The sequence below is a fragment of the Hyperolius riggenbachi genome, chromosome 2 (assembly GCF_040937935.1).
Source record: "Hyperolius riggenbachi isolate aHypRig1 chromosome 2, aHypRig1.pri, whole genome shotgun sequence".
Taxonomy (NCBI): Eukaryota; Metazoa; Chordata; class Amphibia; order Anura; family Hyperoliidae; genus Hyperolius; species Hyperolius riggenbachi.
The window spans coordinates 4,151,196-4,165,437 of NC_090647.1; the positions used below are offsets into that span (position 1 = coordinate 4,151,196).

The 14,242-nt window shown below is 49.7% G+C and overlaps 1 protein-coding gene across 1 annotated transcript in view; it reads left to right on the forward strand.

Annotated features, from left to right (window-relative positions):
- LOC137545339 (FH2 domain-containing protein 1-like) overlaps positions 1-9,321 on the forward strand; it is a 93,772-nt gene extending 84,451 nt beyond the window's left edge. Inside the window, exons 10-12 of the mRNA XM_068266462.1 lie at positions 3,671-3,788; positions 5,761-5,925; positions 6,522-9,321. Coding sequence (XP_068122563.1) covers positions 3,671-3,788; positions 5,761-5,925; positions 6,522-7,283 — 1,045 coding nt within the window. The 3' untranslated portion in view covers positions 7,284-9,321. The remainder of the gene's footprint in view (positions 1-3,670; positions 3,789-5,760; positions 5,926-6,521) is intronic.
- The last annotated feature ends 4,921 nt before the right edge of the window (positions 9,322-14,242 follow it).

Sequence of the window (14,242 nt, forward strand, 5' to 3'; positions counted from 1 at the left end):
GCTTCTCATGCGTTCCGCAGCGCCCGCTGCTTCCTCGAGGCTGCCCTGCTTCTCACGCGTTCCACAGCACCAGCTGCTTCCTCGAGGCTGCCTTGCTTCTCACGCGTTTCACAGCACCAGCTGCTTCCTCGTGGCTGCCCTGCTTCTCACGCGTTCTCATGTGTTCCGCAGTGCCTGCTGCTTCCTTGTGGCTGCCCTGCTTCTCACGCGTTCTCATGTGTTCCGCAGTGCCTGCTGCTTCCTTGTGGCTGCCCTGCTTCTCACGCGTTCTCATGTGTTCCGCAGTGCCTGCTGCTTCCTCGTGGCTGTCCTGCTTCTCACGTGTTCCGCAGTGCCTGCTGCTTCCTCGAGGTTGCCCTGCTTCTCATGCGTTCCGCAGCGCCTGCTGCTTCCTCGAGGCTGCCCTGCTTCTCACGCGTTCCACAGCACCAGCTGCTTCCTCGAGGCTGCCCTGCTTCTCATGCGTTCCGCAGCGCCTGCTGCTTCCTCGAGGTTGCCCTGCTTCTCACGCGTTCCGTAGCACCAGCTGCTTCCTTGTGGCTGTCCTGCTCCTCACGCGTTCCACAGCACCAGCTGCTTCCTCATGGCTACCCTGCTTCTCACGCTTCCGTAGCACCTGTTGCTTCCTCGAGGCTGCCCTGCTTCTCACGTGTTCCACAGCACCAGCTGCTTCCTCAAGGCTGCCCTGCTTCTCATGCGTTCCGCAGCGCCTGCTGCTTCCTCGAGGTTGCCCTGCTTCTCACGCGTTCCGTAGCACCTGTTGCTTCCTCGAGGCTGCCCTGCTTCTCACGCGTTCCACAGCACCAGCTGCTTCCTCATGGCTGCCCTGCTTCTCACGCGTTCTCATGTGTTCCGTAGCACCTGCTGCTTCCTCGAGGCTGCCCTGCTTCTCACGCGTTCCACAGCACCAGCTGCTTCCTCGTGGCTGTCCTGCTTCTCACGTGTTCCACAGCACCAGCTGCTTCCTCATGGCTGCCCTGCTTCTCACGCGTTCTCATGTGTTCCGTAGCACCAGCTGCTTCCTCGAGGACTCTGTCACATGGTTTATTTTGCCATTCTGCTTTGCTTTCTGTTTGTCACCATGGTTTTAGGTGATTTTATTCTAGACTCATCCTCAATAGGGATTATCAATGAGATGCAAATATTTCTGTTTATGTAAATTTTGTATGCAAATATATGCAGCTTACAAAATGGACCAATCCTTCCTAAACCTGGGTGGGACTTGATTGGCCTGTTTTTAAAGCTGCATATATGTGCATACAAATGTACCGATTTAATAGCAGAAACAAAATTTATAAATTGTTTCAAAGCTGTGCAGAAGGGTTTGAATAAGGACAACAACTTTCTATATTGGTATGAGATTGATATATGAACTGTCTCAGCCACTCTAGCTGAACTTGTGAACTAAGAATTTACGATACCTCTGGGTTTATGGATACCGTGTGTGTGTGTGTGTGTGTGTGTGTGTGTGTGTGTGCGCGCGCGCTTGTGTGCGCGTGTGTGTGCGCGTGTGTGTGTGTATTTTCAACTATAAAATGTGTTTGACTCTAACCTTTATTCCCATCCTTCTTCTTTATAACCATTCTTCTCACCGCAGCGCCTCTACAACTCTGCTCTGTAAAGCACTACACTGGCTCCCCATCAGCTTTAGGATCAATTTCAAAATCCTGTGCTTTGCCTACAAATCAGTGCACAAGACCTGCCCGACCTACATCTCTGATCTGGTCCACAGGCACATACCAGCCCGCCCCCTCCGATCCTCCAATGACCTGCGCCTAGTCGCACCACGCATATCTCAGTCCCATGCACGATTGCAGGACTTCACTAGGGCTGCCCCTACTCTCTGCAACTCGCTCCCACCAGCCATCAGACTCTCCCCCACCTTCCTGGCGGTAAGCCCGAGCTGAACTTGGGCTATGCCGCGCAGGAGGATTTCTCAGGCCCTGCTGGGCCGATTTTGCATTTTTTTTTTTTTTTTTTTTCTTCTTTTTTCTTTTTGTATACACAGCTAGCACCTTGCTAGCTGCATGTACTGCCCGATCGCTGCCGCCATCTGCCGAATAGCCACTGATCGCCCCCCCCCCCCCCACCAGACCCCGTGCGCTGCCTGGCCAATCAGTGCCAGGCAGCGCTGAGGGGTGGATCGGGACTCCGTTAGCCGTCTTGACGTCATCCCGCCCCGTCGCCATGGAGACGGGGAAGCCCTTCAGGAAATCCCGTTCTTTGAATGGGATTTCCTGATCAAAGATCGCTGGAGGCAATCGAAGCGGGGGGATGCCACTGTACGGCGGCTATCATGTAGCGAGCCCTAGGCTCGCAACATGATTTAGAAAAAAAAAAAAATTAAACAGTGCTGTGCTGCCCCCTGGCTGATTCTAATAGACCACCAGGAGGGTTAATACCTTTACACAACCTCTCAAGACTCACCTCTTCACGCTCGCATACCCCCCTACACCAGCACCATAATATGTTCTGTTAGACACCCTCTCAACAGATACACCTATTATTGTATTGTCTGCACCCCCACCCTGTAAGCCTCTGGCAGGGCCCTCCTCCCTAGTGTTTCCAGCTTGATTATGCAATCTTACTGACAACCACCCCTTTTGTGGACTAGAACAGTCTCTATTTTGACCTATGACACTGTATTGTTGCATTTGCATGATCTTGTTTTGTTGTGAGTTTCCTGTATGTCCTTCCTTGTATGTTACCCCATTTATCTATTGTGCAGCGCTGCGTAATATGTTGGCGCTTTATAAATACAATAATCCTTTAAATTTTATATATTACTAATTGTAAAATGTTAATATGAAGGAAAATGACCCAGGATAGAAAGGATCAGTGTGGGTTGAATTATAAAACATATTTTTCTTATGAAATCTTTATGGTATGCGTGACTAGGGGTGTGGTCAGGGGCGTGGCTTACGTGTCCTTCTTCCTCATTTCAAAAAGTTGGGGTATGTATGTGCATATATGCTCTGTTTTTGTTTGAAGTTCAGATTTAGAGGCTCAGCTGAGCGTTTCTAGGCTAAGATTGACTGTTTGTGGATAGTTTTGGAGTGCATCAGACTGAGGCCTTTCTATATGATTGTTGCTGCTATGAAAGACCTTCTGCCCCATTTGTGTTAATCTACATAGAGGTGCCGTGGTACTGCTAGGTGACCGCTGTACATTTGTAAAGATGTACAGAAGTGCCAAAAGGATGAAATTTGCTAAAATTGTTAAAACGTTCGGGAGGCGGTGGTGGACCAGCCTACCCAAAGCAGACACGATGCTGTCAATTAAGGCAATAACAAATTTATTCACATACTCCTAGAAACATCTTGCAACGCGTTTCGCAGGCAAAGCTCAGCTTCCTCAGGCAATAAACAGGAGTACAACACAGCCAGGGGTCCAATTAAAAACTTGGCACCTCTGTCTGTCATTTACTACCTTTGTTGGTGCACCAGAAGGAACAGCAACATTTCCATGGTGGTATTATGGGGGAGGGGGTCTGTGGAGCTTCCAGGAATACAGCAGGAACTCCTGTATTCATTTCCTGTATTCTCCTGCTCGGAGTAGTAGCTGCAGGCTGAGGAAGTGTAGCTGGATAATCCATCCTCTCCAGAGGTTTCAGAGAGGGTAGTAGTAGCAGCAGTCTTGTGTCATCTAACCACCTTCTGCTTGTTCCTAGCATCACATCTCAGGAAGTGGAGAATGATCTGGACACCCTTTCTCAGAGGCTCCGCAGCACTAAGGAGGCCCTCCGGGACCAGCCTGACCTCAAGCAAGAGATGGCGCCATTCCTGCAGGTGGGTGGAGTCTGCGGGGATATTTGTAATGTGGACCTGACTGAGAATGATTCCTCTAGTAGACATTCTGCTGCTTCTCTGAGGAGGATTTAGGAAGGTGCACCTGGATGTTCCTCTAGCCTAGTTTACTGGAGAGTGGCCTCTGTGCCACCTCCTCCTGCTGGCACCTGTGTGTATTCACCAAGGCCTTCCATACTGCCCATCCCATGGTCACCTAGGACACAGAGCTCCTCTGAAGCCCCTACTTGTCTGTGAGCTTTAACATTTAGCTGGTTGAAGACCCCAGAGAAGCCATTCTGCTCCCGCAGGTCACTAGGGATGAGTTCTGCTGTGTTGGAAGTGTGATTCCAGGTGACTGGTTGGACCAGTTGTGACTTCGGGGCGGTGGTTGGTCAGAACTCAGAGCATGACGTGTCCTTCAGCTGTGTACCCTCCAACGTTCAATGAACAGAAATCCATTGCAGATCATCTCTGTCACAATCCTCATGTCTAAATAAACCAATACCCACAACGCACCAGCTTTCTGTAGAGGATTGGGTGGCCAAACATCAGAGGGGAAGAACAAAGTCTGCTAAACTATCAGCCATACTCTTCAGGGGGTCCTCATTGGCCACTCGTAGCCAGGTGGCCTGCAACCCTCAGTGTTCTCCATCTCATACAAACATCCAGTTCAAATGGCATTACGCATCACGGATATGGCCACGCTGTGGTTCATGGGGGGGGCTGGGCACACTGTGACTGGTTGATCGGAGGGGGCAGGACTGCGAGGTCAGTGGTGGCTGATTTGGGGCAGGGCATGCTGTGATGGGTACTGGTGGGGGTGAGGGGCATGCTGTGAATGGTTGATTAGAGGAGTCGGGGCTGGGCATGCAGTGGCTGATTATTGGGGGCCGAGTGCGCTATGATGGGTATTGGGTTGCTGGGACTGGTTGCTCAGGCTGGGCATGCTGTAATAGGTATATGGGGGTGTGTGCTGGGCATGATGGGGACTGGTTGCTCAGGGGCTGGGTATGGTGTGATGGAGTATATTGAGGGGTTTGGGCATGCTGTAATGCATATATTAGGGGGAGGGGCTGTCGGTGCTGGAACTGGTTGCTCAGGGGCTGGGCATGATGTAATGGGTATATGGGTGTGTGTGTTGGGCATGATGGGACTGGTTGCTCAGGGGCTGGGTATGCTGTGATGGTTATATTGGGGGAGGGGGCTGGGCATGCTGGGACTGGTCTATCAGGGTTTGGGCATGCTGTAATAGGTATATGGGGGGGCTGCTACAGCTGGGATTGGTTGCTCAGGGGCTGGGCATGTTGTAATAGGTGTATTTGGGGGGGAGGGGTGCTGGTGCTGGGCATGCTGGGACTGGTTGCTCAGGTGTTGGGTATGGTGTGATGGATTATATTGGGAGGGGGCTGGGCATGCTGTAATGGATATATTGGGGGGGGGGGGGGGGAAGGGGTTGCTCAGGGGCTGGGCATGCTGGGACTGGTTGCTCAGGGGCTGGGCATGCTGGGACTGGTTGCTCAGGGGCTGGGCATGCTGGGACTGGTTGCTCAGGGGCTGGGCATGCTGGGACTGGTTGCTCAGGGGCTGGGCATGCTGGGACTGGTTGCTCAGGGGCTGGGCATGCTGGGACTGGTTGCTCAGGGGCTGGGCATGCTGGATCTGGGTATATTTGGGGGGGGGGGGGCGCGCTAGGCATGCTGGGACTGGTTGCTCAGGGGTTGGGTATGGTGTGATGGATTATATTGGGAGGGGGCTCGGCATTCTGTAATGGATATATTTGGGGGGGGGGGGGGAAGGGCTGCAGGTGCTGGGCATGCTGAAACTGGTTGAGGGGCTGGGCATGCTGTAATGGGTATATGGGGGGGGGGCTGCTGCTGGGCATGCTGGGACTGGTTGCTCAGGGGCTGGGCATGCTGTAATGACACTACCCATAATGGTAGAGTGAAGCTTTCCTGTGTTCTGTCGCCCCCAGGTGGCAGAGGTGGAGCTGTGCGAGGTGATCTGTTCTCTGCAGGGTCTGAGAGATGCTCGCCGGGCCCTGATGGACTATTTCTGTGAGGATGAATCTACCTTCCGACTAGAAGAACTCTGCCTCATATTCACCACTTTTTGTGCCAAATTTGTGGCTGCCTCTCAGGTGAGCTCCGCCTTCCTCATGTGATTGTGCCGTTATCTTGCCAGTTACTGACCTACATACGGGCGGGGAGAGAATGGGGGATTCTGGGAAGCTTTCATCCTATAATGGGCTGAAGGGCTTCAATGGCTCTCCATCTACCTTTTTAGTTTTGGATTGTAGGAAGCTGCCGGCAGTTTACTTTTGTTGTTGTTGTTGTGTTTTTGTTTTGTTTTTGTTTTCATTGTATGGAGTTTGGAGTCAATGTGGCATGTTGGGGTGATGGCTGGTAATGTGGAGGTTTTTATTTTTTTTTAAATTTTACATAAACTTGTGTTCGAAACTTTTATTATACTCCTAATGCATACTAGACCCTTTCTTGGCACATTTTGGTAAGTTTACAGGCAAAAAAAAAAAATTTAACTGCTAATTGTACAGAAATCTTACAAAAATTGAATGCCAGGGCGGTTTTAAATAATATAACCAGGGTGATAAGATGGTATGGGGGGGGGGAATCATATTGCTGATGGTTCATGCTGTTTGTGTGTTCCATATTTTTGCCCACTATGTACCCTGGAGGAATCGCCCTCTTCATTCATACTGTCACAATCTCTCTTCAGGAGAACAAAGAACGTGAGAAAGCCGAACACCGCAAGGAACGTCTGGAGAAACGCCGCTCGATTGCTAGCTGTTCCTCACAAGACAAGGACCTTCAGGACGTGGAACTTGAGTTTCTGCTCCTTCGGCTCCCCCGCAGGACACGTTCAACTAGAGGGCCACGACCACTACCTCGTAGCTACTCCAGTGAGGTTCTCAACTCCTCCCCAACAAAACCATTAGCTTCCACCGCAGCCAGAAGAATTTCAGAGCCAATCAAAGAGGAGGAAAACACTGTGCCGGAGCATCAGAGCCAAGGCCTGCGGAGACCCCGGGAGGAGACGACAGGAAGTGATGAAGCTCAGGAGACGCCTGGAAAAATGAACAGGAGGCACACATTATCAAGCCTTCCATACAGAGGTGAGGGACAGATGCATTCCGCTACTCCCTCTACCGGCAGGCGTTCTCAGAAGTCCAAACCCCAAGCTGTGGAAGTAGAGGCTGCTTCAAACGCCACTCCAAGTACCCCCACTGCCAGCACCTCTCTTGGCCAAACACCGAAATCTGGTGCTGTTGACAGTTCCCAAAAGAACCCTTCTTCTCCTGTCTCTATTTCCCCAAACACATTCCGCTTAGGAGGCTTTTTCCAGAGGAGAGGAAGTATGAAAAGTCCTGAACCTCCGATGGAGCATTTAACAGAGGGATCGCCCCGAGGAGGGAGTGAAGCTTCCGCACTCACCACCTTCCTCAGACGGGTTGACAATGCCCTGCGCTCTCCTAAATAGGACAAAAGCCTCAGCCTGGTTGGTAAGCACTTATGATATTCAACTGAGACTGTGCCTTGGATCCAGAACGTTCCATAAACATTGGATCCAGAACGTTCCATAAACAGTGGTACTTCTGTCTAGCAAATATATAAATTGTGGGTGTGGTAGTCCTTTTGGGGTGAATGAGGCCAGTGGAGGTTCTCCTATATAGTTTGGGTCGAATGTATTTTATTTTTACCTTTTTTATAAATTCCATACTGGTTCTATGTAGAAGGACATTGGACTCCAATAACGGAAGAATATGGTTGAGGGAGGGCCATATGGAGTGATGGACTGGGAGGCTGCTTTTTCCCCATGATGGCACTTTATATGAGATCTGGAGATAGAAAAGGGAAAGCTACGTAGAACCATCAATCTACCTGAGTCCTTTAGATGGTCTGATTGGAATGCTCTGGACATTTACCTCCCATCATGCACTTGGGTAGACGTTTTCTATGTGTGTCTGTGTTTCTTTTAAGTTGTAGACTGGGCTGTTTATAAATGTATTTAATAAAGGGGATTTATAATGGAGTGACTTAAAAAAAAGAAATTGTACTTTGTGAGCACTCCCTCCCCCACCGTATATATGGACTCTGTGATGCTGAGAAGACTGATAGAGGTTCGCTCCATACAAGAGAGGTTTGAGACTCTGGTAGAGTTCCAACAACACACAGAGTTTGAGATGAAGTAAAAGAGGGGAGTGATTATGCTGATGAAGTCTCCTTCCATAAAAGAAGGGTGTGCAACCCTGATGAAGGTCTGCACCATACAAAAGGGGTGTGAGATTCTGGAAGAGGTGCTCTCACATACAAGAGGGGTGTGAGGGTGCCCTCCATACAAGACGGGTTTATGTGAGGTCCTTGTGAAGGTGCCTTCTGAGGCAAGAGGTGTGTGAGATCTCGTTGAAGCTGCCCTCCCATGCAAGAGTGGTGTGAGATCTTGCTGAGGGTGCCCTCCATACAAGAGGAGTGTGAGGTCTCTGTATTGGTGCTCTCACATGAGGGGGTTGGAAAGCCTGGTTAAGGTGTCCTCTGAGGCAAGATGTGTGTAAAGTCCTGGTGATGGTGCCCGCCATGCAAGAGTGGTGCAAGATCTTGGTGAGGGTGCTCTCCATACAAGAGGGGTGCGAGGTCCTGGTGATGGTGTCTTCCCATGCAAGAGTGGTATAGAGAGCACCCACACCAAGGTCTTGCACCCCTCTTGTATGGAGGGCACCCTCACCAAGATCTCGCACAAGAGGGGTGTAAGATCTTGGAGAGGAAGCCCTCCATGGAAGAGGGGTGTGAGATCTTGGAGAGGAAGCCCTCCATGGAAGAGGGGTGTGAGATCTTGGAGAGGAAGCCCTCCATGGAAGAGGGGTGTGAGATCTTGGAGAGGAAGCCCTCCATGGAAGAGGGGTGTGAGATCTTGGAGAGGAAGCCCTCCATGGAAGAGGGGTGTGAGATCTTGGAGAGGAAGCTCTCCATGGAAGAGGGGTGTGAGATCTTGGAGAGAAAGCTCTCCATGGAAGAGGGGTGTGAGATCTTGGAGAGAAAGCCCTCCATGGAAGAGGGGTGTGAGCTCTTGGAGAGGAAGCCCTCCATACATGAAATCTAGATAAAGTTCCTTTCCATACAAGAAGGATCTTTGGTCACACATTTTGTGAAAGTTGGCCATGCCCCAGTGGATATAGCTTCAGTGTTGCACTGAGCTGCACAGCTGATAGACCAACAATTGCCTGGTTGGTGACAGTTTCCAGCTTGCTGGACCACAAACTAAGTACCAGCAGGCTGAGAGGAGTGGACTGCATTACACAGGTAGCCATAGCCACCATTACTGAATTCTAACAGGAATCCTTACTGATGAATGATGCAAATCTTCAGGAAAGTGTGCACCACCGAGGCAGGAGCAGAAGGTGAGAACTTCAGGAACAGTTCTCCTTCATTTCCACTTAGAGCATTCAGAAATACAACATAATGGATTTTTAAATATTGTTTTAATAAAGGAATAAAAAAATGAACAGAGATGATTACAAAAATAGACTTGTGCATTTACATTTTGTATTGCTGCCTGAGGTTTTTAAAAAGAATAAAAGTGAAAGTTTAACTTGAGTCTGAGTCACCCTCTTGCTGAACGAGAAACGGTATACTGAGGATTTCAGCCAGCATGCAATTTGTGTGCGTCCCGGGACTGGCCCAGCCGGCAGACCAGGTACCTGATTGGTCGAGTTCCAAACTGCATACAACTTGTGTGCCAGCTGGTATTATTACTAGCCCGTCACTGACCATCCCCACTGAAGGACCAGATGGGTGGAGGGCTAAGGTTTATGCTGGGTACACACCATACAATTTTCTGGCAGATTTACCTCCCAGATCGATTATTTCCAACATGTCCAATCTGAATTTCGATTTATTTTATTTTTCTTCATAGAACTGAATGAATTTTGATCGTTTTTTCTGATCTATTTTCATTCAGTTCTATGAAAAAAAAATCAATTCAGATTGGACATGTTGGAAATAATCGATCTGGCAGGTAAATCTGCCAGAAAATTGTATGGTGTATACCTAGCATAAGTCTAAAGGGGCCCATACACTCAGCCGATTTTCTGGCCAACCGATCGATCGCAAATCGGTTGGCCAATCGACCGATCGATGGCCGATTTCAATGGATTTCCATTGAACTGGCAGGGTGGAAAATTTAGGTCGATCTGATGAGATTGCTTATCAGTTTGCATTGGCCTTAATGGAAATCTGATGGCAAAAAAATGCCATCAGATCGAATTTCAATTGATTTCAAACTGAAATCTATTGGAATTCTATCCTGGTAAAAAAAATGTTCTAAAAGCGCATCAGATAGATCATCAGATGCATTTCTTATCTATCTGCTGCCAATCTGACGAGTGTATGGGCACCTTAAGGTTCCTCGAGTGGTTAGGCCACCAAGTGGCCTGATCAGCAGTTTATCTGTGTGTGTGGAGAGGAAATTTCAATTTGCAGTTGCATTTTTGGGGTTAAATCTTGAAAGGGATTCTTCTTGTCCTGCTAGTGGGACCAGTTATGGTTGGTAGGCTGGACTGGAGATGTCCTAGTTCATGATGTCCAGCAGCCACAACCTTGAAGCCAATTTTCTTGGCTGAGTTTATTTCTATAGGACAAGATGTTACAATTTGTACACCATATTATGGATTGGTACAATGTGTGAAGTGATGAGTAGATCTGGCTGGAGGTCTCTCTCTTGGCACCATAGTTGTGTTCAGTGTCTAATCTGCCCATGCGGCCTTATCTGCTTTCAACTTGCTATCCGTGCGTTAGGAGTTATGAGATAGGAGGGGAACTCTGAACTTTATGCAGAACAGGGCAGTATAGCCCAATGTCTAGTAGCAAGAGCCAGATAGTCAACATAATGGCTTACCTCATTTCCTGTCCAAGCAGGGGGTGGAATACCATAGAGTACTGGTCAGCTTTGGCTAGAATGGTCTCTGGGCCATATGGAAAGTTTCTACTCATAAAGCAATGAATAGGCAGAGAGGACTGCTCTAGTGGCCAGGGAATTCCTCATCGATAGAGATGGCTCGAGCCTCCAATTTTCGGTTTGCGAACCTTCGCCAAAAGTTCAGTTTGTGTGAACATTCGTGAACCGCAATAGACTTCAATGGGGAGGCGAACTTTGAAAACTAGAAACATTTATGCTGGCCAGAAAAGTGATGGCAAAGATGTTTCAAGGGGTCCAACATCTGAGTTTTTGCATGGATGAGTGGGATACATGCCAAAAGTCCCGGGGAAAAAAAATCAGCAGCGTTTTAAGAGCATAAATCATTAAATGCTAAATTGGAGGCATAAAGTGCTTTAAAACATCTTGCATGTGTATACATCAATCAGGGAGTGTAATTAGAGTACTGCTTCACACTGACACACCAAACTCACTGTGTAATGCACCGCACACAGCTGTTTGCGTAGTGACGGCTGTGCTGGACTGGTGCACACCATGGCGGTTTTCAAGCCCATATGGTCGCCGGGCTGAGGTAGCTGAATTACAGAACAGTGACTGTCCAGCTGATAGAATTTGGTCTGTCCACAATGAAGCAATGACATTATCTTGGGTGTGCCCCCTTCCACCATGCCTTTTGTTTTGTTGTTGCAGCTGCAGTGTATCCAGAAAAATTATTATAATGGCTGCTGCTAGCAGCAGCCTTAAAAATTCAGGAATCTGCCTGGAATCCTGGACCCTGTTGGTGGTGAAGGTAGTCAAGTAGCCTGCAGGCAGAGATGCTGTGTGTGGGGACTGACTTAGTCTTTGGTCGGGCAGTAGCCCTCCGGGATCCATGCCTCATTCATTTTGATAAAGGTCAGGTACTGAACACTGTCGTGACCTAGGCAGTCTCTCTTCTCAGTGACAATGCCTCCAGCTGCGCTGAAGGTCCTTTCTGACAGGACGCTTGCGGCAGAGGGTAAGACAGAAGTTGGATGGCAAATTGGGACAGCTCTGGCCACAGGTCAAGCCTGCGCACCCAGTAGTCCAAGGGTTCATCGCTGCTCACAGCAGTGTCTACATCCACACTTAAGGCCAGGTAGTCGGCTACCTGCCGGTCCAGGCATTGGTGGAGGGTGGATCTGGAAGGGCTAAGGCGAGGCATTGGACTAAAGAATGTCCGCATGTCTGACATCACCATGAGATTGCTGGAGCGTCCTGTCCTTGCCTGCGTGGACATGGGAGGAGGATTAGTGGCAGTGGTACCTTTTTTATTCCATTGTGCTGTGACATCACCCTTAAACGCACTGTAAAACATAGTTGCCAGCTTGTTCTGCATGTGCTGCATCCTTTGTCTTCTGGTGATTTGGAAACTTCTCTGCCACTTTTTTTGCTTATACCGAGGGTCTTGTAGCGTGGCCACCCAGTAAAGCTCATTTTACTGCGACACCTGCTGCGGTTGTTCTTCCGTCTCCTCCTCCAAAAAAACAAACCCCTTCCTTATCTGACTCTTCTTCCCCACACGACTCTTCCTTCTCCTCCCCCCTCTGTGCTGCCGCAGGTGTTGAGGAAACATCTGGTTCTAATGAGAATTGATCCCACAACTCTTCCTCCTGTTCCTGTTCACGCTTCTCCACAGCTTGATCCACCACTCTACGCAGTGCTCGCTCCAGAAGGAAAGCATACGAGATCAAGTCGCTGATGGCGCTTTCACTGCGACTCACCAGGATTGTCACCTCCTCAAATGGCTGCATGAGCTTGCAGGCATTTCGCATGAGTGTCCAGTACTTCAGCCAGAATATCCCCATCTCCCCAGACTGTGTCCTTTGACTGTAGTTGTAGAATTACTGTTTCACGGCTTTCTTCTGTTGTAGCAGGCGGTTGAACATTAGGAGGGTCGAATTCCGAGTCGGGCTATCGCAAATCAAGCACCTCACCGGCAAGTTGTCTCTCCGCTGAATATCGGCAAAGCGTGCCATGGCCGTGTAAGACTGCCTGAAATGCTCACACACCTTCCTGGACTGCTTTAAGATGTCCTGTAAGCCTGGGTACTTGGACACAAATCTCTGAATTTTGAGATTCAGCACATGTGCCCTGCAGGGTACATGTGTCAACTTTTCCAAATTTAAAGCCGAAATGAGATTGCTGCCGTTGTCACACACCACGTTGCCGATCTCCAGTTGGTGCGGGGTCAGCCACTGATCCACCTGTTTGTTCAGAGCAGTCAGGAGAGCTGCTCTAGTGTGACTCTCTGCTTTGAGGCAAGACATGTCTAAGATGGCGTGACACTGTCGTACCTGGCATACAGCATAGGACCTGGGGAGCTGAAGCTGTGTAGCTGGAGAGGAGATCGCAGGACCAGTAGAATTGAACTGCCACTCAGCCGAGGAGGAGAACGACGACAGCTAAGAGGATGTAGCAGGAGGAGAGGAGGTGGCAGGAGGCCTGCCTGCAAGCCGTGGAGGTGTCACAACTAGGTCCGCTGCACAGCCACGTATTACCTGCTTGCCAGCAGTCACCAGGTTGACCCAATGGGCTGTGTAAGTAATGTACCTGCCCTAACCATGCTTGGCAGACCAGGCATCCATGGTCAGATGGACCCTTGACCCAACGCTGTGTGCCAGAGATGACACCACTTGCCTTTCAACTTCATGGTACGGTTTGGGTATCACCTTTTTTGAGAAATAATTGTGGCCTGGTATTTTGCACTGCGGTGTACCAATGGCCACAAATTTTCGGAAGGCCTCAGAGTCCACCAGCTGGTATGGTAACAGCCGCCAAGCCAGCTGTCAGATGCCGGGGAAGGGGGTGACTGGCAGACATTGGCTTCTTCCGCTCAAAGATTTCCCTCACGGACACCTGGCTGCTGCTGTGTGCAGAGGAGCAGGAACTGCTCAAGGTCAGAGGCGGAGTGGAGGAGGGTGGCTGTGATTGTGAAGATGCAAGAGAGAAAGTGGCTGAAGATGATGCACCTGAAGGAGGAAAAGGAGAAGGAGGGTGGCTTTTCTTTTGTGTGCTGCTTTTCCTCAGGTGCTCTTCCCATTGCAGTTTGTGCTTTTCTCCATGTGCCTTCGTAAGGCAGTTGTCCCTACGCGGCTGTTGGCCTTTCCATGGCTCAATTTTTGGCGGCAGAGAGAACAGAGGGCATTGCTCTGATCTAAGGTGCAGACACACTAAAAAATTTCCAAACTGCTGAGCCCCCCTGGGGTGAGGGCATTATGGTGGCATCAGCAGCTGACGTTGAAGGGCGTGTTGACTGGCTGTCCATAGGTGGTGATACATGGCGCTGGACACTGCCCCCAGCTGTTTCTGATGGCGAGCTTCCCCTGCTTCTTTCAGGAACTCGTCTCCTCCTACTCCTCTCTGACTTCCCCTCTGAACTGTCCCCTTGGACATCTTGTCTCTTAGGATCCCACGTGGCATCCGTATCATCATAATCATCCTCCCCAGCTTCGCTTGCCTCAAACACCTCATAAACTGCACCAACAGCA